Here is a 27,457-nt window from a genome sequence, read left to right on the forward strand (position 1 = left end):
TCGCGCAAACTGTAATCAATGACGTAATTTGCAAACGATATGCACAAGATTTATATGCCTCCTCTTATGTTCTGTAATTATTCGCGTAGTAATTTATACATCGTAGCAATTTTATGTCAATTCAAATTAAATTCTAGATATTATAATCTTTTTTTGGAACTACTTTCTAGGTAGTGTATTATTATTAAATCATATATCTGTTGCAAATATGTCCGTTTCAAGCATTAAATATAATTACTATTTAGCTTTTTTAAAAATTTGTAATTACTATTATTGTCACGGTATGTATGTACAGATCGAATGTATGCGTGCATCCGTTGTTGATGCACAACATCCCTTCTTAATCGCGATAGGAACGAGCAAAAGGACCGACGACACTTCATGCGGCCCTTGCAAATTGATTTGGGCGCAGAAACTGGTCTCATAAACTCAAGCCGAGCGTTTCAGAGACCGGATGCTTTTAATGATCGGCAATTTCAGCGTACGTTACGTGAGAAAGCAAGTTTTGTCGATCTCATGTGCGTGTGCTCGCGAGTGATTGGCATCGATTTTAGCCGTATTTACTTCGTGATGTGCCGATAAAAATTTGTATTTATTGCAAGAAATGAATCAAATTGGAAATCAAGATTTACGAACAACTTAATTTTTTATATCATTTAAATTTCATGAAGGACAATTTAACAAGCTTGATTGAAATATATATTGATATATATATATACATAAAGTTTATATATATATATAAATAATATAAATATATATATATATATATATATATATATAAGTTCATATATATATAAAGTTTCTAATCAAGTTTGTTAAATTATCCTTCATGAGATTTAAATAATATAAAAATTAAGTTGTTCGCAAATCTTGATTTTCTATATACGTTATATATTATATATATATATATATATATATATATAAAATAAATTATTACTTAAATATCTTATACATATACGTAATATATAAAAAAGATATTTATATAAGTAATAATTTATTATTTTCTAATCATTTCTCATCTTCTCAATTTTTTGGATGAAAGCTATATAAAACTGTAGGCTACCTATAATCATGAGAGAATAACTCAAGGTTTGATTTCTTTTCGTTATGGCATGTGATATTTGCATTAAATCATTGAATTTGAGTTCGTCTTAATATACTTGTCAATATATCATAATGAAATTTCATCGCTCATCGCGAAACACTCGGGAGACTTATCTGTCCATGAATATTTATACACCAGCAGATATTCCTGGCGATTTGTAATTCAATTATGATGAAAGATCCTCTTGAAGGAAGTGCAGCTTTTGAGAAGATGCGTTTTTTGAAGCATTAATTTTACATTTATTCACATAAGATGTTATTATATTCAGAGTGAACAAAAGTAAATTTTTTGAGAAAAGTAGATAATGATTTTAAATAAGTCTGTAAAATAATTATAGACATTATATCTATATCGTTTTTTTATTTCAAAAATGGCATAACTCAAGAAACGTGATTTTTGAGTTATTATTATGAATAAGTAAACATTATTCCATTAATTATCAAGTGAACTAACTTTATTAAAATCGTCAAAATCTCCACAAAAAAAATTTTTTTAAGAGTTAAACAAAAATGACAAGAATGACAAAAATGACATTTGATTAAAAATATATAATTTGATTAAAAATATATTCTTTTTGTTATTTAATTATTTAATAATTTTCTTATAATTATAACATGTTATTGGCTATGATAAATAAAATTTGATAATATAAAATCAGAGCTTTTATAGCCTAGCTGACAATTGTTATTTATTTTTTTATGTGATGTAATCATGAAATCGATTAATAATTTTCTCTTAAGTTAAAAAATAATTTTTTGCCTTTTCTAGAGCCGATATTTAGAGTTGATTCTTATATTCAAAATCGTTTTAAGTATAATCTTAAGATGTCACTGTGAATCAGTCAGAGAGCCATATCTTAAAACGGTCTTAAAATAAAAACGGACTATGAATATCGACCTAGGAAACTTAATTTTTTAAGTTGTGTCACTTTTGAAATAAAGAAGTAATATCTTCTTTTAGTTATATAATACGATAAGCACTCAGCAGCTTTAAATTAAAATATTATCACTTAATAATTGAATAATGTTCTTAATAATATTCTTTTTCTGGATGTAAATAGAGTAATAAACACATGCCTGCACATACAACGATAGCGATAATGTCGCGCGTTAATTTACCCGAAACTGCCAAAGGATTTGTGAAGTTAATACGACATTCTATTAATATAAAAGAAATAATGGCAATAACACTCTCTCTTTTCAAAGTTCTACAGTTTCTTATAAAAATAAAAAAAGTTCCGCACTTTTTATATCAAAAGATAAAAAAACTGTTATTTTAATAAGGAACTATAGAACTATGAAAAGTACTGGAACTCTTATTATTTTTTAGATATTAATAGAATGCGTGCTAATTTCAAATCCACTGTTACAACCTTCGTGCGCATGTTAAGAATCAAGATGACAATTTACGTGAAACAAACGAGCAATAACGATGCTACTAAATATTTCATTCTCTCGAACGCAACGTATTTTCCTCTCGCGTTCCATGCACCCTCGTTTAAAAAGTGGGCACGAACAGGGACACTTTAGAATAAGGATCCTGATCTTTTATTGCCACGCGAGTAGGGGGAACAAGCGAGCGCGGATAAAGCGAAAGGGCACCCGATTATCCATTCATCCTGAAGATATTCACGTTTTCGGCATCGACCTATCTCCTCCACGGTCCAGCCTCCTCGCAGGATGCACGTGTGAGGTGTATCTATGCATATTTATGAGGTATCAGTGGCTGTCGAACGAATTGGAGGCTGGGGCACCTAATCACGTCCAATGTATACGTGGCGTGATTCTTAACGCTCGTTTGCATCACGATATGGGAAACTGCTAACAGCATTGTTCTATGCAAATCTTTCTTCCTTAAAAAAGAAAACAGTTTTAACTAGTTAGAATTCTATATTTTTTTTGGGAGGGAGAAAGTTATAAAGAGATCTGTTCTAGTACTCTTTTTAATTTATTAAAATTTACATTAAATTTAAAGCACACTTGACAATCTTATTTTTATATATATGCTTCTCCCTTTGTCTTATCTCAAATCAAAATTTTTAGAAGGAGAGCAAACATTTAAAACACTCTTTAGGTTGTAAATTGATCAATAACTGTGTAATTTTCTGTTAAATTAGAACGACACGTAATTGTAATGCTAAATTAGTACTATCAATTTCGAGCTTTGTCATCTTGATGATTGTACGTTCGTGATTGCAAAGAATTTGCGAGTCATTCAAGACTGTAAGATACGATCCTTGCCTGCCCACGTCATAAATTTATATTACACGAAGATTTATGCGTGACGCTCTGTCTATGTCTGTATCGATCACGACGCAATAGTAGCCTTGTTAAATGCTTTCGCAGCGGCTGCAATTATTGGCGGATACGGCTCGCTCTTTTATTGTCAACGAAAAGTGGCGCCCGTCGAATCCGAAGTCTCTCTCGATTGCATCTTCAAACTTTGCACGAGTCGGTAATTGTATCTCTAAACGAATCTCTAGTAGAATCTTTTGAGAGTTTGAAGTGTCTATAATAGCATTTAGCGGATTACAACGCTTTATTGGGTTGAGCTATTTGTTTCATAACGTGCGTAATTAATCCACAAAATTTGTCGAATTGTGGTCATGATAATAAATTTCGCAGTATATTTATTCTGTATTTCATAAGTAGCGCAATTTTATCAGTTCATTGATATAAACATAATTTCCAACACATTCTGTTTAATGATATTTTTATATTATTAATATTAAGTAATTAGAATTTAATATAATCAACAATTAATATTCTGTAATTAAAATATTCTACATCAATTAATATATGAAATCTATACATCTATATGGATTTAATTAATATTCTATAATATAATTAGAATTTAATACAATTAAATACAATTAGGGGCAAACAAAGCATACATTTTAATAGGATTATAGTCATGGTCACGTACTGATTAAAATTATATTGGTAGAATTAGCAACGATGATTCAAAGATGTTAAAAATAAATTGTAAATGGAACAAAGCTATAAGATAGAAGAAAAGATGAAAAAACGACTTCGAGATGAAATTAATTAATTGCCGCTTCCGATGAACTTCCGTCTAAAACATCAGTCATAAGTTTGGAGTCGCTTGTCATCGTTTTGTACAAGTCAATCTCAGATCTCATAAAGTGATGTATTAGTCATAGTCAATGAATTTTTAATTAAAAACATGTGCTTCGATTGCATAACCGGCAGCTTCCAAGTAAGTTGATATCGCCATACTCTGTTCAGTTTTAATCATTCTTTACAAATCGGTTTATTAAAAATGTCTCACAATATTGCGTATCTTAATGTCAGAGAAAAATTTTATATTTTTTTAAATGAAAATAAGTATAAAATTATTTACATGATAATATGTCTTTACATTTTATATATTATATTCAATGTTGTATACTTATTATAGTTATTGTTTAATCAGTCCAAGTAATTTTTTATATTGGATTGCTTAAAGAAAAATTCTCACACTAAAAGCAAGATCAGAATTTTTTAGAAAATCTGCATTTTACTCAATATATTTTTTACTTTCGCAGCACATTATATACAAAAGTTTGTTTTGTAGTTTTTATCACCAGGCAGGAACAAAGAGTCTATTTGCACATCATGGAAGAATGACTAGACTGTCATTTTTCCAGTTCGCCCCCTCACAAAGAGGACTTTGTCTCTCACTCTCTTTCTCTCTCGCGCGAGATACTCCAAATAAATACAGCCTGAAGATCAGATGTCGGTGCCTGTTGGCACGTCACAAGTTTTATATCTCTTGCACGAGATAACACGCTCCTGCTTTTTAATTTCAAAACCAGTATATAAGAACTGATGTTTTGAGTTCTTCGCATAGCTTTCTATTTGCAAATTTTTCGAGCAATTTAGAGTTGTTAAATTTACCTTAGCGAAGATTGGAATATCTTTTCGAACATTAATATCTAACTTTGGACTTTCTAGATAATCCTTAATTAAAATTTCATTGAAATTAAGTGTATTAAAATACAGAATAAAATAAAGTTTTAATATCAGCTTTCACGCTACTTAATCTCAAGGATTTTAATTTTTTTCTAACAGAAATATTAGCGTCCCGACATTTTTGTTAACTCTCTGCAAAAGCCATACATTGTTTTGAATTTACGTACAAATTATTCTTGAAGATTAGATAGAAACTGAATTTCAAGACTGTACTTAAAGATTACATATTTAACATAGTGATCAACTGGTCTAAAAAGTCTGCCTTCTAATTTAATGATTTTGAAGATATTCGTTTAAATTGCAATGAAATTATTATCAGAAATTTTTTTTGCTTTAATTAAATCACTCCAAGATTCTTTACATGCGTCTTATCGTTTAATGCCTGGTTCCACCTCTCCTTGTACCTGATATCCATGCATAATCGCGATGTGCTCTCGGGTTACTCACAATCACGAATACTCGGTTCACTTAAACGATGAACATGAGTACATTTGATAAAAAAAAAGCACAAGCCAAGCTTATTACATAGAGTACTGTTTCTCTTTGTCTTCTCAGTATTTCATGTATATAAGCTGCAACCATAACCAAGCTGATATCAATTAAACTTGAACCATGCATCAACAAAACGTTCCAAAGAATCTGAATGAACGACATCGATTATACATAACTTTTCTTTATTGACTCGTAAAATTAATATTAAAATTATCAATTTCGTATTTAATAATTTTAATTTATAATTTTTTAATTTTATATATTATGTATTTAATATGAAATATTATATTATTTAAATATTATATTATTCAGTATTTAATTCTTTATTCACATTGAGATAGTACTCTCTCATATCTCTTTATAATATTTCTTCCATTCTTTTGAAGCGCACACAATATAAAATGATTCATTTTTCCGACATGCCTCAAGTCATTGTTCCGTAGAGGATTGAATCGAATATATCGGTTTCATATACTGCAAGCAATATTGCTTCGATATTTATTCACATTCTATGACTTAGGAAGCACATTATTTTCTTGATTCTTCTATATAATCTTTGTGCAATGTCGATCGGCTAGCGACGAGTCCCTTGTCAAGATCGTTCGTTGGCGATTTGTCCACCAATCAAACAATCTGTTCGTTCCATTGTGCTCGCTTGATTTTATTGCTTTCATCAGATCATCGCGTGACTATTTTGCCCATTCTCAAACTGGTTCGCACTTGTACATCGACATTTACAACAGTCATAAAAATTATCATTATTTTAGAACACGTCAGGGAATATATTTATCTAATATGTATTTTTTTAAAATTGTATTCCTATAACGTTTTTCATCCGAAGATTATTTCAGAAATCAAATCATATACAATGTCCGATCATAAAACACTACAATATGAAAATTTTTATTTAAAATTACATTTTATATTTGAATAATGTTAAAAAAAATTTTATGACACAAAGTGTAGAAGGCAGATATTTTTATAATTGTTTTATTACAAAAATTTATTGAATTAATTGGAATTCTGATAGATTTAATCAGAAAGGTACAAATCAGACATTTATAGTTAAATCTATTAAACATTCTATTCGAGATAACCAGAAATTCAGTTATGATAACAAGAACTCTTTATATGATTAGAAGTTATTTTGTTTGTACTTCTTGTTGATGCAATCAAAATATTTTTCTCAATGTACGATTCTCATAAGATATTTTTTATAAGATATATCTGATATATCTTAATTGGTTTAAAATAAAATATTGTTAAGGTCATACCATGATTCTATTTATTTATCTTATAGCTAAATTATGAAGATAAAGATATGTGATTCACATAACTTCATTATCAGTAATAATTTCATATATGTATATTATATTATATTACTGCACATTATTAACGGCAATTGTACATATCCGGCTCACTGTTTAACTTTTTAATTAGCCTATCTGTTAGGCGTAGCTATGCTGATAGATGATTCCATTTTGATCAGTGGTTTACCCATCAGCCATAGCTGCGGTAACCCATCTATTTATAATATAATTAGAGTAGCGAACGTGAAATAACTACACCAATGTGAATGCAATGTGTACTTATATACAAAATAATCACATTGTTATTTCCTATTTCCGCAACCTTCGTATAAAATAATATTAATATAGTTTATTCAAAAAATTAAAGGTATATCATCAAAATTTATAATTATTATATGGTCATAAATTACTGCAGTTTTTTTTTAATAACGATCATTGCAGTGTCGTTGACCATTTTATTCTCCTTTTTCATTGTTATTAATTTTGAATGATATAAAGCAAAAGTTAAGGTAATCGAATGGTGTATCTAAGAATATCTATGGCTTAGCTAAGAATGTTTTTAACCAGATTACTCACCGATGAATTTACCATCAGTTTTTTAAAAGCATTAGATAAACGAAGGTAACAAAGCGAAAGGGGAACGTGTTTGTGACCAACTCACTAGTCGCTCAGTCGAGCGGTTCAGGATAAGATCAATTCGAGCTTCCGTCGCGCCCGCCGCCAGCCGGGAATTGAATTATGCAAATGTATCCCATAGCCTCCGTCCAGTCCCGTGTCGAAATTTCCGGGGATCGTGTGTGCCGTCGTCGATTCTCGTTCACGCCGCCGGCGTAATCACGAGGACCACCTCCTGTCGCGAGCAGAAGGCGCCGTATTGTGACAGGATGTCTCTCATCCGCTTGAATTATTCCGAGATCCTTGTTATCGCGACGCCGAGGCACAATGCGAAACTAATCCGAAGCAATGTGAAATCTCACCCGAAAGATCACCCTCTCCCAGAGATTTAATACCCTGTGTTACGTGATCCTCGTAACAGGATGTGTCCGAAATCAGCAGCGTCCCTTTCGTTTACGAGCGGTCTGATTTTAAGCTCGCAGTTGATATCTTTTTGAAACGAAAAATATCGATATCACGATTTGTAGTCTAACATTACATATTTTAAGAATATATACATATATTCTATATACACACACACACACACACACACAGAGTTGAAAAATTTGTGTTAAATTTAACACATTTTACTCAAACGATCCACTCAAATTCTTGTGTTAATTTAACACAATAAATATGTTAAAAAGTAATACAGATATTATATAAAAAAATTAATATAAAGATGTAACACTGATAATTTGTAAACAAACTGTACAAGCATATTTTTTCAGTAAAATTAAGATTATAATATGCTAAATTATTCATCTTAGAATTTACGTTTAAAAACACAATATTTTTTTATTTGTTCACTTACTTGTAAATTGTTATTTTGATACTACAAAATATTGAATATCAATTTAACACAAAAATATATATATAAATAACATACAATATGTTAAATTAACATTTATTTTAAATTTTATGTTAAAAATTCAACACAGAATTTTAACAAGAACTTGAGTGGACCATTTTTAACATAAATGCAAAACATTTTTTTACCTTCTATTTACATCTATATTTTTTGTGGTTAATTTTTTTATTGATTTTTTTATAGTTTCTTTATCTTGTACATTATATTGTATTGCGATAATGAAAACAACGGCGTTGTAGTATTTCGGAATTTCACGATCTATTATGTAGATAGTGAGAAGCTTTTTAGTGCGATTTCGCTTTTCGCGGTTCCACGCACGCGAATCATCGAAATGCATGCACGCATGAACGGGGCGACGCCCCCGCTGTGCGTGCAAATCGCCACCGCTATTTTCACACCAGAACGATGCGACGCGGCGCGGCCTTCGTGTACACACGCATTGACATCGAGACGCGCGCGATCATGCGTGTTTGCGTGCGTGTGTGCTTGCGTGCGTGCGTGGGCGACGAGTGCGTCTAGCGTGGCGTAAGTGTCACGTCGTATACGGTGCACGCACATTCCTCATTAATCAATCGTTTCCGTCGGTGCGGGAACTAAGAGAAAGACCGCCTGCCAGTTTAATATAACCGCCCCACGTGTAGCCTTTCATTTTCCGGGGGTCCGAAAACTACCCGTAGTCTTCACTCATGAATTGCCTTGTAATTACTCACGATGATGTTTCAGCCTAAAAGTTTTCTCTCCTTCCCTGTGGACTTGACGGAAATGAATCTTTTTTGTGATGCAATTAGATAAAATTTGATATCGTTCGAATTTGTCGGATGTCTCTTTTCTAATTATCTCTGTTTGATCTAAAACACTATTACCCTCAGTTTCGTTTTATGTCACTCTACGTTTGATAAATCTGACTAACGTAAGTGCAATCTGAAAAGAGAATTTTTTTGAAAATATTTCATTTGAATCTATTTTAATATTTTGACGAGCAATCGAAAAGCTCTGAAATAAATTATATCGTTTCTATTTCAAATTTCGATTAAAATTGCTCGATATTCGTGTAACGAAATCATTTGAGCTAAAAAAAATCAGAGTTGACACAGCCATGCTTCCCCATGTTTCATTTACACATGATTAACTAAATCGTATTATTCGCGCTACGCGTGTTTCGACGAAACATTAACCCCGATATTACACGTGAGAAACACTCATAGACCCTTCATAGTACGTGCCACCGCTTATAAGCTACTTGTAATTGGATTACAGACTTACAGAACACTCGTACACTCCAGTACAAAAGTCCTGCTCTGCGTTTTGTATTATTCATGACAATGATTCTCGTTACGTATAAATATTGTTGTCACCCAAATTTTATACACAGCATACTAGTAAAGCAAGTATTACCATAAATTGTAAAAATTTTGGAAACTTACATGGTAATAAAAAAACTTATAATAATAGAAGAATGAAATAAAATTAGATAATGCTTTAATATTAAAACGAAAAAATTTAAAGGGATTAATTTTCCAGGAATGATAATATCACGAATAATTCCGATACGTTATTCCGACAATAATGTAATTCCAAAAATACATCAAAAACATTTCTCGTTAAAGTAGCTTTTAACATTTTATTACAGGTGTTTACAAGACGGCAATTTACATTGTAATAACGTTCGGAGCATTTTTGTGCAGTCAGGGAACACATTAACTCATTGTCGGCGAATATACAACAGTAGTAATGTCGGCGGTAAAAAAACCGGAGTCATGTAACCGTAACGATACTTCATCTCCTCCTGAAACGGCACGTGTCTACAAAGCGGTTTTAACCCTCCGCAAAACACGCTTCGTTGAACGTGGTATTTGTATAGGGCTACTTACCTACGATGCACGTGCTCGTATCGCATACGTGTGCAGTGGTGTGCAGGGAGATGAGGGCTGGTAAATATCCTTTGTAATTTAAATTTCAAAATGAATCGTCATTAAGGATAATATCGAAAAATTCGATATGCTATCTGATTAATCTTCTTCCTCTTGATATTCTTCATGCTTTCTGTAATCTTTCTATAATCATAAATAGGAGAAATAGTATATATATGAGTATATATATTAAGTCAAAGGGGGGAGGGGAAGGGGGAAGAATGACTTAATATAAAATAGAAACTGCTTAAAATAGAGACTTATAAATTCATAAATTTATTTGTACATTATTTGTATAACTTGAATCAGAATTTAAATGTATAGTGTATTTATATGTACATGCTAATTTAGTGTCTTCAAGTAGAAAGTTTAAAATTCTTTCAGTTGTAAATATACATTTGCGTGTAGCATCGATTGTAATTCGATCCAATTTCTATCCTGTCAGCTCATTCCTTCTAATCGAATAGATGTGATAATTCTTATCGATGGGATAATGCAAAGGAGTTAACACGAACGGCGAAGCGTGCCTCTCCCTCGATAAAAGCGACTTGCTTGATGAATTGAGTTAGTCGTGTGTGAATCATTGAGCAATCGTTTTTAAGCCTCCGGTTTCAATCAGTTAGATGAAAATCCCAGAGAACGTGACGAAAATAATTGCATTTCCCATGACGCATTTGAAATTAACTTTGTTATGTATAAAAACATGAAGAATTATTTGACTTCGCCTCGGATGTACTTTCGCTTGATTCAATAATAACAGATGCTCTTTTTATCCCGAACAAAGAAGGGTTGGATACAATCTCTGGGAGTATGGACTACCCTTTTGGACAGTATTTTATACGTAGCTACCAACGCCCATCGCTTTTGATTTCACTCTACACTATCAAAATAAAATTTTATGTGCAGTTATTGAATTTAAAATGTGATTAATATCAACATGCTTTATTACAATACTTTACACTAATAAGGATATCTATAAGATAATTATATTATAAAGTTAACATTAAAGTCGGATTTTTCTCTTATCAAATTTCGTGAAAATTCTAATTTTATATAAATTTTATGCTTTTCTTTATCCTATATAAAAAATTGAAATAAAATTCTACAAGATGAATTTATATTTTCATTACAATATCTTCAATGTATTATAATATATTAAACAAAAAAATATACGTATATTATAATACATGTTTTTTAAATAGTATTTTAATTTAAAATTCTCTATTAAAATTTATGTATGTTGTACTTTTTCATTTTAAATAAATTAATCGTACTCAATATGATCACCCAAGGTTTTGCATTTTTTCTAACTCAATTTTCTAATTCAATTTTCTAATTCAATTTTTTGCGTCTAAAATTAGTTAGGTTTAAAAAAGAAAACATTTCTGAACGATTACATTAAGTATATTAGGTCATATTGGGTATGATTATCTTATATTTGAAATATATATTTTATGTTATATTTTTATGTTTTATATTTTATATAAAATCTCTCTTCTATAGAAGAGAGACAATCTTCTATAGAAGAGAATACATCTATGTTAGTATATTATTAATTTAAAACAAATTATTATAAGTGCTCTTTAGTAAAAGATTATTTATAAAAAGATAGTGTTCCATATAATTTCATGTAGATTGCTTCAGTCTTTGAGTGCTTTAGCGCAACTGTGCCTGGAGAAACTTGTCAGTGCAAAGGTCGTAAGTGCATGTACCTGCACGTCTGGCTTAATGTTCAGGGCAATCGGGGCAGACGAAAGTGTCCTTTTATGGCAACGAGTCCTTTCACGAACAGCATTCTTGACGGGCTTTCCATCGCATTCACAGCATACAATCTGGTGGTTCCAAAAATAGGATCGATATATATATTCGGTCCATATACAATGAACTTGAAATATCAATATAAAAAGAGAGATAGACGAGATAGATTTTTGTAGTTACATAGATAGATATGCGGATAAAGTAAGCTTATCCCTCCGTTTGAAACGCAAAGGCATGGATTAACATAACTAGCATATCTAAGAAAAATCTTGTGAATTATTTTTTAAAGATAGAAAACGAACTCATCTATTTTAGAAAAATTTGTAAAATAAATTTTAATATAAATTTTAATATAAATTCTTCTTTAAATTTTTATTTGCAAATAAATACGCACCTTAAATATAAAATTGCCAATTTTTATTAATAGATATCTGTTTATATTAATAGATTATATTAATAGATAGATTTTATATACATATATCTAAAAATTATTAATAAATATTTAATTTATTAAGAGATTCTTTAAGTAGAAAATTAAATTGCTATTTGTAGCACTGATATATTATGCATATTTGTTAGATTGTACATATCCGAATCATGTTATATGCAAAATTGAAACGTTTTGCGGCGCAGTAAGATGCTATATCATTGTGCGATGGTAATGTAGAAGTAAAAAGCTTTTATCACGTTCGTCAAAGTGGTGGCGATTCCATATTAAAGAGCTAACTACAAGAGGAAAAGAGGACAAAGGTAGAACAGAATATATTACATGTATGTCATGAAATAGAATTCCATAGCGTATATAATTGAAGTATTATTAATCTAACAGAGTTATAACGGATCGCGGCGGAAAGTTACTTTTGTGCTCGTTCGGAAAAGCAATTATAATTCAACTCCATTAACATTTATGTTATTTGAAGAGTACTTATCCGCGCGCGCGTCACATATTTTCCCGTGTTAATTCCCGATTAACTATTCTCTTCTTGCTCTGCTACAAATTAATTATCGAAGCAAAACCATTAATATAATTAGAACGGGAAAAACTTTGTTAAGAATGAATTTCGTTGTGAATAAATTATCTGTTTATTATTAGCGGAACTAAAATTTACTTTATTTCATTCAGGAAAGTTAAATTCTAGCTTTTTGCTTCTATTATACAATCATTATTATATCAAACTTTTCCTTTACTTATTCTTTAACTATTTCTCCCTTTTATTGCTATATTTAGTCAATTACACAAACCACTTCCTTTCCCATAGAATTTCTCTCCGAACACGAACATATCTCTCTTTCGCTTAAATGTACCGCTTTAGAACGAATTATCGCTACCGCGGGGCTCGATTTTCCACGCGATGTTCATGGAAGTGCAGGCAATTACATTTAATAGAAGCACCCGCGTTAATGATCGTAGCGACGCGTTAATTCCGTGGCGACGTCGCCTGCGCCGGAACTTTGCCGAAGATCGCGTATATGACATCATCGTTTGCCTATGGGCTAGTGGAAGAGAAAAAGAGCTCAAAGAGATATGAGAAGGAAAGACGAAACGGTTGTTCAAGGCGCTTCAATTGAGCTCGCTTGAGAGGGAGGCGGATGACGGACAGATCTCCGCAGCTTCCTCGTAAAACGCGTCTATCGCGCGTTGCACTTCGAGGACGGGATCGCCGTTTAAGTGATCGTTACGTCTCTTCTCAGCGGCGGAACAGACGGGATTGCCGCCGTCTCTCTCGAAATAGACGCGGCAGATGGACGAGAGCGGAGAGGGATGTGGTACTAGGATTTTATGGATTTAAATTGACTGAAGGGCGCATACTGCCGAGGCTGCGAACTGCTGCTGCCGTTTTACTGCGTGCCCAATAGCCCAATTGGCGCGCGCGTGGAAACCACCGGCTCGTTGACTTTTTGAATGAAACCAATTGCTTCTGCGGCACCGATACGACGTGCCATCTGCCCGCAATACGGTATCGCACATCCGGCGCCGTCAAAAGTGTCGAGTCAGAGACACGGGGTGTCCACGAATTCGTTTATGCGCGAACAATAATCTAAGGAAACGCACCAAGTCAAGAGAAGATCCAAATGATTTTATTTTGGCATCATGAAAGTCAAAATGATGATTCTTGATGATAAAATTTGATTGTTTATTGATGAGACGTTGAGAATAAAAATTAAGTTATTCTAATTTTTCGTTGATTTTTGTGTGTTTCTTGGAGATATTGCGAGAATCGATTCCTCGGTAGCAAAGCATTGTTTTGCAAAGACGAGTCACCAATAATATTAGAAATGTCAATTTATCGACAGTCGCGAATGATAAGAGTCTAGTATTGCGGAGATTTAAAAATCTCTTTATTTTATCTTACTTGGCGACTTTCTTTCAGTTTCCATTGTTGATTTACATTATTTGTGCTCACACCGTTTTTTCTTTTTATGTTACAGCAAAAATGCGTGAAAGCACGAGCTCTGTACGACAATATTGCCGAGGCGCCTGACGAGCTGGCTTTTCGAAAAGGTGACGTTCTCACCGTACTGGAACAGAATACTGCTGGTCTTGAAGGATGGTGGTTGTGCGCTCTGCGAGGTCGACAGGTATAGTTATTTCAAAAGACATAAAGTTTATATCTATGAATCTTTCTCAAATAGAAGTCTTGAAAACTTCCTTACGAAATGATATCGTATAATGTAGAAATCCCTATAAGTTTCGCGAGATCTGTATCTCGAAGAAAAGTTTACTTCATCTGTAGGTTTATAATCAAATAATCAATTTTACTTTCTCAAAATGATAGATTTCACTTTAAATAAATTTGAATGAATTTATTTTATCTTCGTATCCCAACGGTTGTTTGTAAATACTGAAATTCTAAATCTGATTACAATTCAATTTTCTGCTAATTGAAATTGCCTTAGGCGAACGTGTAATATTATGAAACTTCCTTGCGTTTGGGAATTCCGCTTGCATCTCCATTAACTTGCGTCTCTCCTCGTTCTATTACATTTTAATGGAGTTTATCCATTACACATTAATAAAAAAACACGTTGGGTATTTCTACGTACATATTTCGTATTATCTATACGCGTCTCTATAATGCATACCATCAGACCCAGAATGAAACTATTATATTTTTTTCTCTTTCTTTCTCTTTCTTTTTTTTTCTCTCTTCTGAGAGGCATTATCATGAAAATAGGACGCTCGATTATGATGATCTAACTTCGTGATCTCTTTTTCTGGCTGATGTCAAACATGATTGCGCATAGACGTGATTATCGTCAATTATTAAGAACACGCTTGTTTAATTAGAAAGGTAGAAACGAGAGAGCAAGAAACAAAAGAAATTTCTTCCAAATTATAAATAACCAAAAGATTGATGTTTCGTCAATGAAGCCATTGCAATTCGATGCAATTCAAGCGTAAAATAGCCAGAGAATTTGTTATTAACTCAAAATATTCAATTATATTATGTACTAAAAGTCCACTGTATTATTTCTGTCTGTGCCAATTTAACTGTTTTATTTCGCTTTGCTTTATTTATAATTTCCTATCTCGTTTGTGAAATTTTTCGGTTTGTTGAATAGAAAGTCATAAAGGTTTAGCATACATTTTTATAATAAATTAAAAATTATAATTTTTATGAATTTTATTTTTGTTATATTATTACTTAATATCCTCTATTTTGTAATAACATGTACACCGTTGTGCAAAAAATAAATTTCGTATTATTATATATTGAGATCTTAATATTTCCTTCTCTTAATTTTGATCTCATTCTCGATGGCTGCTCCAAAAAGCAAATTTATCTCCAGTAACAAAGCTGTCGTCAGCTTTTACGTACAAGTACCTCGCGTGCACGAGACTGCTTATGCACATCTGTATAATGCATAAGAGCCGATGCACCACAGCGGCTCCGAAGGTTCTCGAGGTATGACGAGGCAACATTATTGTCACGGAAATGGGACTAACGATCGTGCATTACAATTACCTCCGATATAGAAGCAGACTCATGTCTACGATACCAACTACCGTAAATACTTTTGCTCCACTAACTAGGTATATTTTAAAAAATAATGGCAAAGCTCATCTACCATAGACACATCTAAAGTTTCGTAACAATTTGCGATCAAGAAAAACAGTTATACAACTATCTTAGATACTAATATTAAAAAAAGGTAGACCAACATTAAACGCTTTTTATATTATATAATAATTAATTCATTTGTCAAGACTGGCTGATTGATTCATTTATATCGTAGTTTTAAAAATCACGCGAGGTCATATTCGTGTTTAAACGCTCTTCAAATCGGGTCCACGACCTCGGGCAACTTTCTCACTGCACGATCTTATCGAGCCACTTTTCTGAAATGACTTCCGTTTGCTGAAACACTGTTCACGGCTCATCACCGTTGCTACGACCAATATACGTGCGATCCGTTTGGAGACATATGTGAGGCAGTAATTGAGAGTAAGGCGATGTGACGTGGATGAAAGGTGATTGAATGATACGGTCTCCTGATCTTTATTGGAAACTGGGAATTTTTGACGTCGAAATAGACTATTGCTAAAGGTATCGGTTGAATCAGTGGTTTGTGGGCTTATGACGGATATTTCCGCGACCTACTGGTGAATTGGAGTTATCAAATTCTTACTCTTTTTCAGTGAGAAATTCGATATCGTGAAAGCTTAATTAAAATTAAATTTGATTTTATCAGTACCTATCACTTATATTATCAACGCTTCTGCTTTGATTGCATTTAATGTATCAAAATAACAAGACCAATAATGATTAATTTCGAAAAGGAATTTTGCTTTGCAGAATTATGAATTGTTGATCTGCGAGATAAAAAATAGACAATTTATTACATTGGCTTTTTTTATGTTGCTCACTTTTTTCTGTTAATAAAGTTATATCGAGAAATCTGAAATTTCGACAAGTATCAACCGAGATCTTAACATGTTGGCAACGTTTTAGTGCCATTTCACCGAAAATGCGTACTTCTTGAGATTTATGAGTTACAACTTTGTAATACTCGAGATAAACGAATGAGTTACGCGGCATGCATCACTTGGTGGCACGCTCGTTCCTCAAGGCTCCTCAAGATACGATGCAACGAAGGGTGTAACGTTTATTTTCGTCTCGATCTCACGAAATTACACAAACTCGCGACACACTCACAGACGGGGACAGCTAATTGGAACCTTCTCTCGCTCGAGAGTCCTTCTCAAATGTGCGAGTGAACCGAAAAGTTACCGCGCCTTTTTAGGGAGAAAGAGTAAGCGGATATAAATATTAACAGATGAATAAAAAATATAACGGAGTGCATATAATAATAAAGAATCTAAACTTTACTTTTCTGATATATGGAACTAACAATTCAAAAGAAATTTTTAATTCAATTAAAAGTCTTCTTATAAGAAATAAAAAAATATATAATTTTCTAAAATATATTTTTGAATATAACTGAACAAAAATATTTATATATATAAATAAAATTATTATGGAAATATAACAAAAATATAAATTATTTGTTTATTTGTTTAGCATTAAGAGATTTTTAGTTACAAGAGGGAGAGAAAATATATTGAACTTTGGGTAAAATATATCGACAAGACATGCGCGATTAAAAATTTATTTGTGCGAAGCATCGGGAGTGAGCTGTTGTTACGTTATTGTTATTTTTTTGCTCTAGGGCATCTGTCCAGGAAATCGATTGAGGCTTCTGGTTGGCCAATACGATACGGGAGGTTGTTTGGTCGGCAGCAGGGTCGACCTAACCATTGCAGAAGATGGCATACAGAGACATGGGAAAAGACGTAGCTGGCACGTACAGCCCAACAGGGTGAGTTATTTGAAACTATTCTCAAATTACACATATTTTGAACCTACATGTATAGACTTAGCTATATGTAGACATTGCATTTCGCGCGCCTATTCTTATTCTTAAATCACAAGCGGAAGTATATTCTATAAAGTATATTGCTGCGTAATGTTTCATATTACTGACTTAGTTTTTATCTGTGAATCGATTTTGTTATTATTCGGCCCTCGTATAACTTACAGTAAACAGTATATTAAAAACTATTTTGTAACATGCATAAAAGCTGTACGAATAATTGCAAAATTGATTTAATTATTATACCAAGAGGAGTTAAAGTTAAAAATTCGTGTATATCTTAAATACCGAAATGTAATATGCATCCATAAGCATTCAAGAAATTGTTATAAATACTATTTGTTTATGAACTTTATAATTCTAACTCTAAACGCGAATTTTTTACACCTGCAAATGGAATTCTGAAGGATTCGCAGAAACACGTAATTATATAATAACGATCATTTTTCCATGCTTCGTATTCGAATAACGCTTTATTGGTCCGTCTGCAACAGCTGGCTTCTCAAATTAATATATCCGCTAGCTGAAAAGGCACACAAGAGCAACGGTGACTCCCTATCGATCGATCATTTGTAAACGCAACTACTGTAGACAGGGTTTTCCAAATGCGATATAGCTGATCGGTCTGTAGATTTATATATGTTACTTTAACCCAGGAAGTTACTTAATTTTTTTTTAAGATAATCTGCGATGCTTTTTATATCCAAATTAATAGTCATTATTATTAATTACATAATATATATTATTAATTTTTTTACAATTTATTAATTGAGATCATTATGTTATATTATATTTACCTGATATTTTTTTTAAATAAGAAGAAATAAAAAATAATTATGAATTCCAAATAAAGAAAACTGCTGTGACTGACAATAAGCTTTGTTTTTTTGCTGTTAGGGTAATAAAAATCACAACCATAGGTGAATATTTGCGGATTAAAGAGAATCTTGATGTAAAACAATATAATTTACATATTTCATTAGTTATATTATTTATTAACAATAATAATTGCGCTATTTTATTGATAATCTTTCCAATTTTTTAAATTATAAACGTACATATAGACTTAAACACGTGCGAATTTACAAACGAATGAGAATCAATTTTTTTATTTTTTATGGTTAGAAAATATAGCCACACAAATAATAAAACAGTCGGTTATTATAAATTGATAATATTGCTTTCAAATAACCAAAAACTTAATTATCAGAAACATGATCTTGTTTCGAACAAATTGTATCAATTCTGTTCAACAATAGGATCTCGATAAAATGAAATTTAAATTATCTCTCTCGTGCAACTGTTCATGTAAGCTCCCTTTATTTTTGATACAATGTGTACTGCACTCCGGTTTCGTGGATGAGACAGTCAATTCTTCATCGGAATGTCGGAGAGCTAACCAAATCACGAATATTCGTGTTACTTTCCTGATTTTTCTGTCCGAACAATTATGTCGCTTCGTTGGTCACGAATTGGGAGATCCTGCACCGCGGAATTGACAATGGCGCTCGGACAATTCATTGTGCTCGTCGTGGGGGCCGACCTTTTACGCCCCCATATTCGCTGAAACAGAATCTGTCAAAATCAGCTGACTGCCACTTGGTTCGTTCGGCTCTTCTGGATGGCCGTCGTCGCGGCTATCGCTGCGTATCTGGCTCTGTCGCGTTTTAACATCTGCCACTGACATCAATTCGATAAAATGAATACGAGCATGGTCGATTAAAGCATTGTCTTTGTCCACTATATGTATAGCGCTAGAGCGAAAATAATTGCCTTTGTATAAAATTATCGCGGATTTTTTCGAAATTAATATATATTTAAAAAATCCTGATTTATTTCAATGTGTTATAATAACATTATTAAATCTACAGTAAAAAATTCAATTAATGTTAGAAAATGTAAGTGATTAAAAAGAAATCGAAAATTTGGAAAATTATTTTATCTCTCTTTTGTTAAATTTATGTTTTGATATGATAGATTATTTGAATTATTCTATATATATATTCATACAAAATTTTAATTCTTTTCTTATTTAAATTAATATTTACTTAAATTTTATAACAAAATTTAATAAATACTTACTTAAATTTGATTTTTTTCAAATATATTTATATTTATTTTTAAATCTTCCTATTTAAATTAATATATTTATAGTTGCGGAATTATTATTATTCTGTATTTTCTGAATTTTCTATGTTTATCTTGAACCATTTTTGGATGTCTCAAGACTTGATCTAGTCTTTTGCGGACAATGTATTTCGGGGTACTAGAATGCGTTAAAGACGGTTGGCTTCTTGCTGGCACTCTCCCGAGCTCTTCTTGTTTCCTGGCTGGTCTGCAAGGACTTTTTGCTCTATGCGATCTTTTCACAGACGAACATCCGGACATATCTCTGTTGTCGTTGTCGTCTCGTCGCGATGCACGCATGTGCATTTCTACGATAGAAATACAACGCTGTCGTCGTCGTCGTCGTTGCAAAGTCAACGTAACGAATGAGCTTTCTCGTATCAGCTACGTCACGCGAGTAACCACATTGGAACGCAAATACTTATTTACATACGACAGAAGAGATTTTAGTTGTCCATTATTGTAAGATTTTGAACTCCAGCATTCTTTCGGTTTTTTTTTATTTATAAAAAAAAGTATTATATATTTCCTTTTTTCCTTTTATTTAAAGTATATTTTCTTTTTTCCTTCAATTTTTCTTTGTTTCCTTTTTTTAATGTCAATGAAATATCACACAAAACTGTGAAGTTTTCACTAAAAGCAAAAAGCTAAAAGCACAAGAACAATTAGAAAAAAATGTATAAAATTTTACGCAAATAGCATATAATTTATCCTATCGTATCACAATAACAATAAGAAAAAAACATTACATACTCCTCCATTTTTGCGATCGAATAATTTCAAGAATGTAAATTTCTCAATTCGAAAAGAATCGATACGCGATAAGTCTTTAAGGAGGTACCTCACGGATGTCACGGCAAAGGTATTACTACCCTTTATAAGACCATCCCAATCGCTCCACCTTCCTATCTACTCTTTCTATCCATTGCAACGGTGACATACCATCGTATTGCATCTCGAAGCGATTTACAAGAAGCCCATTCTGCAAGATACCTTACAAGGGGCTACCTTTTCTGACTCGTAGGTCCACCGATGTCCTTATATGTCGCCGATTCTGGACAGTGTCCACTTTCTGACGTCGCTACTCTCTGTTTCTCTCCTCCGTAACGTTTCCCTTATAACGCGAATATATGGGATAAATGTATGGGACACACCCGCGCGCACGCAATGGGATCCCATGGAGTCATCTCGATGGAATGTCTAGGGCGGTTAGCCTCAAAGAAGAGTGGACGCGTTTCATCCTGCATCTCGAGTGTACATCCACGAGAGTTCTCTTCCTCGATCGCGTACCCTCGCACTCCTCTTTCGTCTCTCACCGGCTACTCCCGACTTCCAAGAATAGCTCCTGCACGTTTTTACGCCTTAGAAATCTGCGAGATCGGATGCTTCTCTTCTAACTGCGGCTATCCGAGTTATTGCACGAAATAATTATAAATCAGTGATGAAAAAAGTAAATAATTAAAGGACAGTAGTTAAAAGATAAATAAATCAGAGATGAAAACTAGAGAGCTGGAATATGTGATGTACATCACATGTTAAGTATCTATCCTTTTGAAATTATTGGATACGTCTTTTATACAGGAATATATAATTCTTTTAATTTGAAGTACATATATGCAAATCTTTTAATAAATTTCCAATACATTTAAAACGTTCAAAAATTTCCAATACACATCCAATCCAATTTTCCAATACATAAATTTACGAAATGCTAAAAGAAATTCTGTGCAGAATTTGCTTTAAAAATAGTATAGATGGATTTGATATTTTTTTTTAATGAAAAGCCAAATAATACATAAATTAGAAAATTGCTTTTTATAAATATTTTTAGAAGAATTTATTTTGTTTTTTTAAGAATCGTAATCTGTATTTCATGCATTTCAAAATCGTTCTTATTAAATTTAATTTATATATTTTATATCTTGTTGCATTTTTTCCTTAATATCTCTTATCTTTTTAAGCATTTTTTATGCTTCGGAGAAAAATGAATTTATTTTTCGATAATTGGCTATCTCTTACACAACTACGTTTAATTTATACCAAGAAATTTGCTAATTGTTCATAAAAATAAGGCGATTTCGTAGTATCTGGTAGATTATATTTGCTATTTGTATGTTGAATATTTAAATTTCTTGACATATACAAGAAGAGAAACACGAGTGCGTACGACGTAGGCGAAAGGAGCTTCGTGCACCGGTGATGTTAACTAGAATAACCAGATCGTAGCATGTTCGATTGCCTCGGTTTGCAACAGCCAGTGGCGTACACGAATCTGCGCACGACAAGTGCAACTCGCTCGTATTTCCGCGTGGGCGGCAAGTGTAAATGCTATTTGGAAATTCTGTTTACGACAAATTTTAATCAAATAATAAAAAAATAAATGTAAATTGTTATAAATTGTGTATAAATATCTGATGAAAAATCGCTGATCTGTGATTTATTAAAACGCAGAGAGAGAGAGAGAACAGTCAATCAAGTATGTAAAATGAGTGGAATAAAATCAGATGGCATGATTCTTCAAAATAATGACATTACACTGAGAAAAATGGTTGTACCAACAAAAAGTACAAATACGAAATGAATTCTAATTATATGAATTAAATTACTGATTATACGTTAGTAATTGAATTTCTGATTGTCTTAATTAGAATGATTGATAGATTTAACTATAAATGTCTAATTTGTATCTTTCTGGTTGAATTTACCAGAATTCCAATTAATGCAACAAGAATTTTTTTCAGTGTAGCTTTCTGGCTTTTGTTTTATTAGACCGTAATTGAAGGATTTAAAAAAAAACGCAGATATTTAGCTTCTGCATTCAGATCGCAAGGATAATTCTGCACGAGGCGGATGCAATGTTCGTCTCGCAGCAGCTGCCTGCCTCTAGGACGTTCTTCTCATGCCTTTCGCTTTGTGAGCGCAAATGGTGGCGCGATAACGATATATAGTGCGGGGGAACAGAATGATATCCGCCCGGGGCGCGAATGCTTCTTGAGGCCGCCATTGGCGACGGCGAGTATAGACAAACCTCGCCGCCGTTGCACCGGCTGAAAATGGCATGGAAAAGGTAGGAGGAGACGTGAAGAAGGAGGTGACAGGATAGCGGGAACAGTAGACAGGCCTACTCGACGGATATCGAGGAAGATATATTCCGCTAAGACGGGAGTTGCCCGAACGTGGGTTAAGCCTGTCTTTAACGATCGTTATCAATGAACTGTGAAACTCGCGTGGGATTATCCACTCGTTCTTGGCGCTTGCAAATTTCTGATCGCAGACACGACTGGTCTGGTATCATTTTTATAGCATCCACCGCAAATTAAGACTATTTTCTCCGACTTCCGCGACTCTTATATATTGTATTTATGAGGTATAAACATAACGCTGATCTCACTGTTGATTATTTTATCTAAAAAAATCGAATAATTTAAATTGTTTTACTTTAAAAAAAAACTATTGAATTAAAGTATCTTTTTATACAAGCAAATTTGTACAAGTTATCAAATTTTTACAAAGAAAGAACAATTTTGTTGAAGTATCTAAAAATTTAGATAAATACAAATCTAAAAATAATTTTGTTCAACTATCAAAATAGCTCTATCTATTAACTAAAAATGAGATTTTTTACAATATCATGATGCTTAAGTTTTTTATAATTATTTTGATGGTCTAATAAAATTATTTCCTAATGTACATCTATCTAAATTTTTAGATATTTCAAAAAAACTGTTCTTTGTGTGTGTACAAATTTAATAGTGTATAATTTTTTGCATTAAAAATATTTTAATTCAACGGTTTTTTAAAAGTAAAATAGTTCTAATTGTAAATAAATCATTTTTTCTGTATGAACTTAAAAGAAATGAGGAAAGAGATGAGAAAAAATTATGAAGGAGGTTCTCGTTGTCGAGCCTTATTCTTGCTCGCGAAATTCTAGAAATGTTCTTGAAGAGAAATACCGCGTTAGACTCAGTCAAATATCCGACTTTAGGAAAATTCACTCTATTTCGTAATGGCTCCCAAGAAATCGCGTAGAAGTCACGCGTCGCTCCATTCCGCTTAGGAAGCAGCAAACGTTGCTTATTTCCGTTAACTTTTTTTATCCCGTATTTCTGAAAGCGCGAACACATGGGGATAAGTTGTCCGATCCTAGAAGAGCTATATTTAAAGAAGTTCTTTCTCCAAATTTTTCTGATTGTGAGAGAAAGTTCTGGAAAAAAAAACCCCGCATACTCGTTAGAACCAAAGACTTATCTTTCGAACGATACTTCTCGCCCTCTTTCGTAATGGCTACCACGGGAAACGCGTTAAAGTCACGCCTCAGCTCTTTATCGCATCGTGACACGCCTAATTTGTTCTTTCTCATTAACTTTCTTACTAACGACAAGCTGTTCCGCTCGATAGTAGCTGTATATTGTTTTAAAAAGCAGAAGCGTTACTGATAGAGATAAATAGTGAATTTCATTTACTTGGGTCATTGATCAATTAGAACAGCTGTTTATCTGAGACAAGAGTCATGAAGGATAAAAATTGATTGAGAATATACCCGGAACTTCGTATGAATGGACAATCAGAGATTTGATCGAGCCAGAGAGTTCTATTTTTAATATTCTATAATTAATCAAGTTTCTGTATATTTATAAGTTTTTTAATATGATAGTAATATGATATGAAAATATTACAACTAATCAGCTGTTATTTGATCAGCTGATTAGTCAAATAACAGCTTATTAGTTGTAATATTGTATTTTCATATCATATTACCACTGATTAGTTTCAATATCGTTGTCTACATCCTGCACATATATGAATTTAATCGATTAATTTAATCTACTAATATTTAAAATTTACAGAAGAAATCACTGCAAGTACACTTTTAAGAATTCTGCTTTCAAAAACTCTTGTGTTATTGAAGAAACATTTTTTTCTCCTGTATCGCAACAATTTCCGTAAAAACGCGTCGAAGTCACGCGTCAGCTCTCGTCGTCGTTTCATTCGTGTCGACCTCTCCATGGTTCTCTCCATTCGTTTCCAGCTTTCCGAAGGAAACAGTTTCCCCTCGACGGTCTGCAAACAGTTCCTCTTTCCTCGCAACTCCCCGCGTCCGGTCAGATTTCCGTTCGCCGCACAATTTCCCTGCCTGATCTTAATTTCCCTCTCATCCACAAGCGAGTTTGTTTCCGTTGACACGTGACTGGAGGCCGCTTGAGAGATCGTCGTTGCACGTCGTTTCTCGCGTGATCCCACCTTCCGTTTACCGGGAAAAGCCTATTTACACGAGTCATTAGGAGGTCCTCGTCGTCGAGCCGACAGCGACATTATTGTTCCACTCGGCTCGGTGATTATTCACGCCATGATTAGCGACAATATGAAGGGATTCTGAGAAGGGAATGTAAAGGGGATTTAACATATAGGGTTTGTTCATCACTTTTATAAAAGATTTTTATAAAATATAGATATATTTTTTTATATTTACATTTATACAATATTTTACATTTTTTGTTTTTTATTTAAAAAATCGCGTACACACACACACACACACATTATCTTCGGAATCTTATTACTCTGTTTCTAACCACTAATTCTGCTATCTTTTACTCCTAACTTTAGTTCGCAATGACACGCAGATTGCGCGTCTCGATAAGAGTACCTCAAAGCAATCTAGATTCGAAACGAACTGGTCTCGACACCGCGGTGCAAAATTATCTCGCGAATTTATAACGCGGGATGAAACGAGAAATCCAATTTCATCTCGCAGTACGGCTGTCGTGGATTAACTAGCGTAAATCACTCGCTTCCAGGATGCTTTCGAGTGACTCCAGGCGATCGAAGTAGAAGCTGCGACCCGACAGGAGCCGCAACAGTAGCCGCTTCTTCTTGATTGTCGAGAGACCATCCCGACCGTTTATTAAAGGGACAATAAGCGATGTTATCTCATGCAATAAACCGGCATGAGCGCACATACACACATACGCGCGCTATCACTAGGATCGTAAAAGATCCTATTATCGCGTGCGATTTATTATCTATCTCTCTTGGATGTTCATCTCGCTCATCTTGATTAATCAGACGGGATTATTGATATTTTTATTGGTAGTTTCGCGTAGAATCAATGACCTGCGTGAATAAACGTCGATATTAATAGCAGTGGTCCATTTGAGTAATCTAAGATCATCATATTATTTGATTCATATACTGAAAGAAAAGATTGGCTAAATATCGCATTGCATTTTTAATGCATTTTATTAGTTGCAACAGTCAATTTTTGGTTGCATTAGCCTATCCTATATTGACATTGCGAAGAGGCTAATGTAAAATTGGCTGCTGCAGTCAATTAAAATTCTATGTCATATTTTATCATCTAATTTGCTGCAGCAAATCTTTTCTTTTAGTGTAGGCGAAAGGTTACATTTCCTCATTACATGCAAGTATATAGTAATGAAACATGTTTTTTTCTAGGGATAGCGTGACTCGATCTATGTTCTGAATTAACTCTAGATAGCTTTGATTACATAACTTCTCTTCAATAATACTTTTTTGTGTCCATTTTTCTTTTCTTGTCAAAATATAAAGGTAAATATTTAATAGCGCAAACGAGAAAAGATTTTAATGCTCACCACTTAAAATTTAGTTTCGCAATATATCTCATAATAAAGAAATTTACGATCAGGTAGCGATAAAGATTGTTCTTGAAATTACGATTAAAGTTTGACTAATAATAGACGAAACCAGCCATTATTATACGTTTTATAGCCACCGCTTTCAAACATCTAGTCGGACTTCTTCCTTTCATATTTTATTATTCTGCCCACGTTTCTGACGAAGTGCATCCGAAGTTTTGCGAGTTCCATGCGAGAACTTCATAAGCAGCAGTCTAACAGGATTACTACGATGCTCACGTCTTGTAAGTGTATTACACGATCTGTGCAACTGGCTATTGCATGTGAATTTACTAATGTAAATACAGTCGTTGCCGAAATTCATCGCGATGCAATGTCAGCTGGGACCAGGATTTATGTAAAGCAAGTTCGTACGTTTAGATGTTTGCATGAAATGTGAGGACTCGCAAGGGGAGATTTGATGATATACTGCGGTAACATTTTACGAAGAATTTCACGCAAGATCCTCGCGTGAATTCAAAATGATTCTTTTATAAGAAATAAATGGGAAGTTAATGTTCTGGGATTTACATTAAATATTGTATCTATATAAATTGTAGTCTTTTCTCACGTTCTTTCAAATCTGAAATACAATCGAGATTTATCGCAAGTTCTTTTCAAAATCAAAATGCAAAATCAAAAATCATTCCCATAATCGTGCCTAAAAATTCTTATCACTGCCTGAGACAAGCCGAAAGTCCTGCTTCCGTAGACGAGCCTCCTTCC

General features: G+C 33.0%; 1 protein-coding gene across 2 annotated transcripts in view; it reads left to right on the top strand.

Annotated features, from left to right (window-relative positions):
* The window catches only part of p130CAS (Serine_rich_CAS and FAT-like_CAS_C domain-containing protein p130CAS), a 241,731-nt gene that overhangs the window by 199,296 nt on the left and 14,978 nt on the right, over nucleotides 1-27,457 (top strand). For both annotated transcript variants that reach the window (XM_087402755.1, XM_011051999.2), the window contains 2 exons: nucleotides 14,505-14,654; nucleotides 17,748-17,897. In XM_087402755.1, the coding sequence (XP_087258881.1) occupies nucleotides 14,505-14,654; nucleotides 17,748-17,897 (300 nt within the window). The remainder of the gene's footprint in view (nucleotides 1-14,504; nucleotides 14,655-17,747; nucleotides 17,898-27,457) is intronic.

The sequence above is a fragment of the Acromyrmex echinatior genome, chromosome 2, assembly GCF_024713525.1.
Source record: "Acromyrmex echinatior isolate Ae372 chromosome 2, ASM2471352v2, whole genome shotgun sequence".
NCBI classification, from domain to species: Eukaryota; Metazoa; Arthropoda; class Insecta; order Hymenoptera; family Formicidae; genus Acromyrmex; species Acromyrmex echinatior.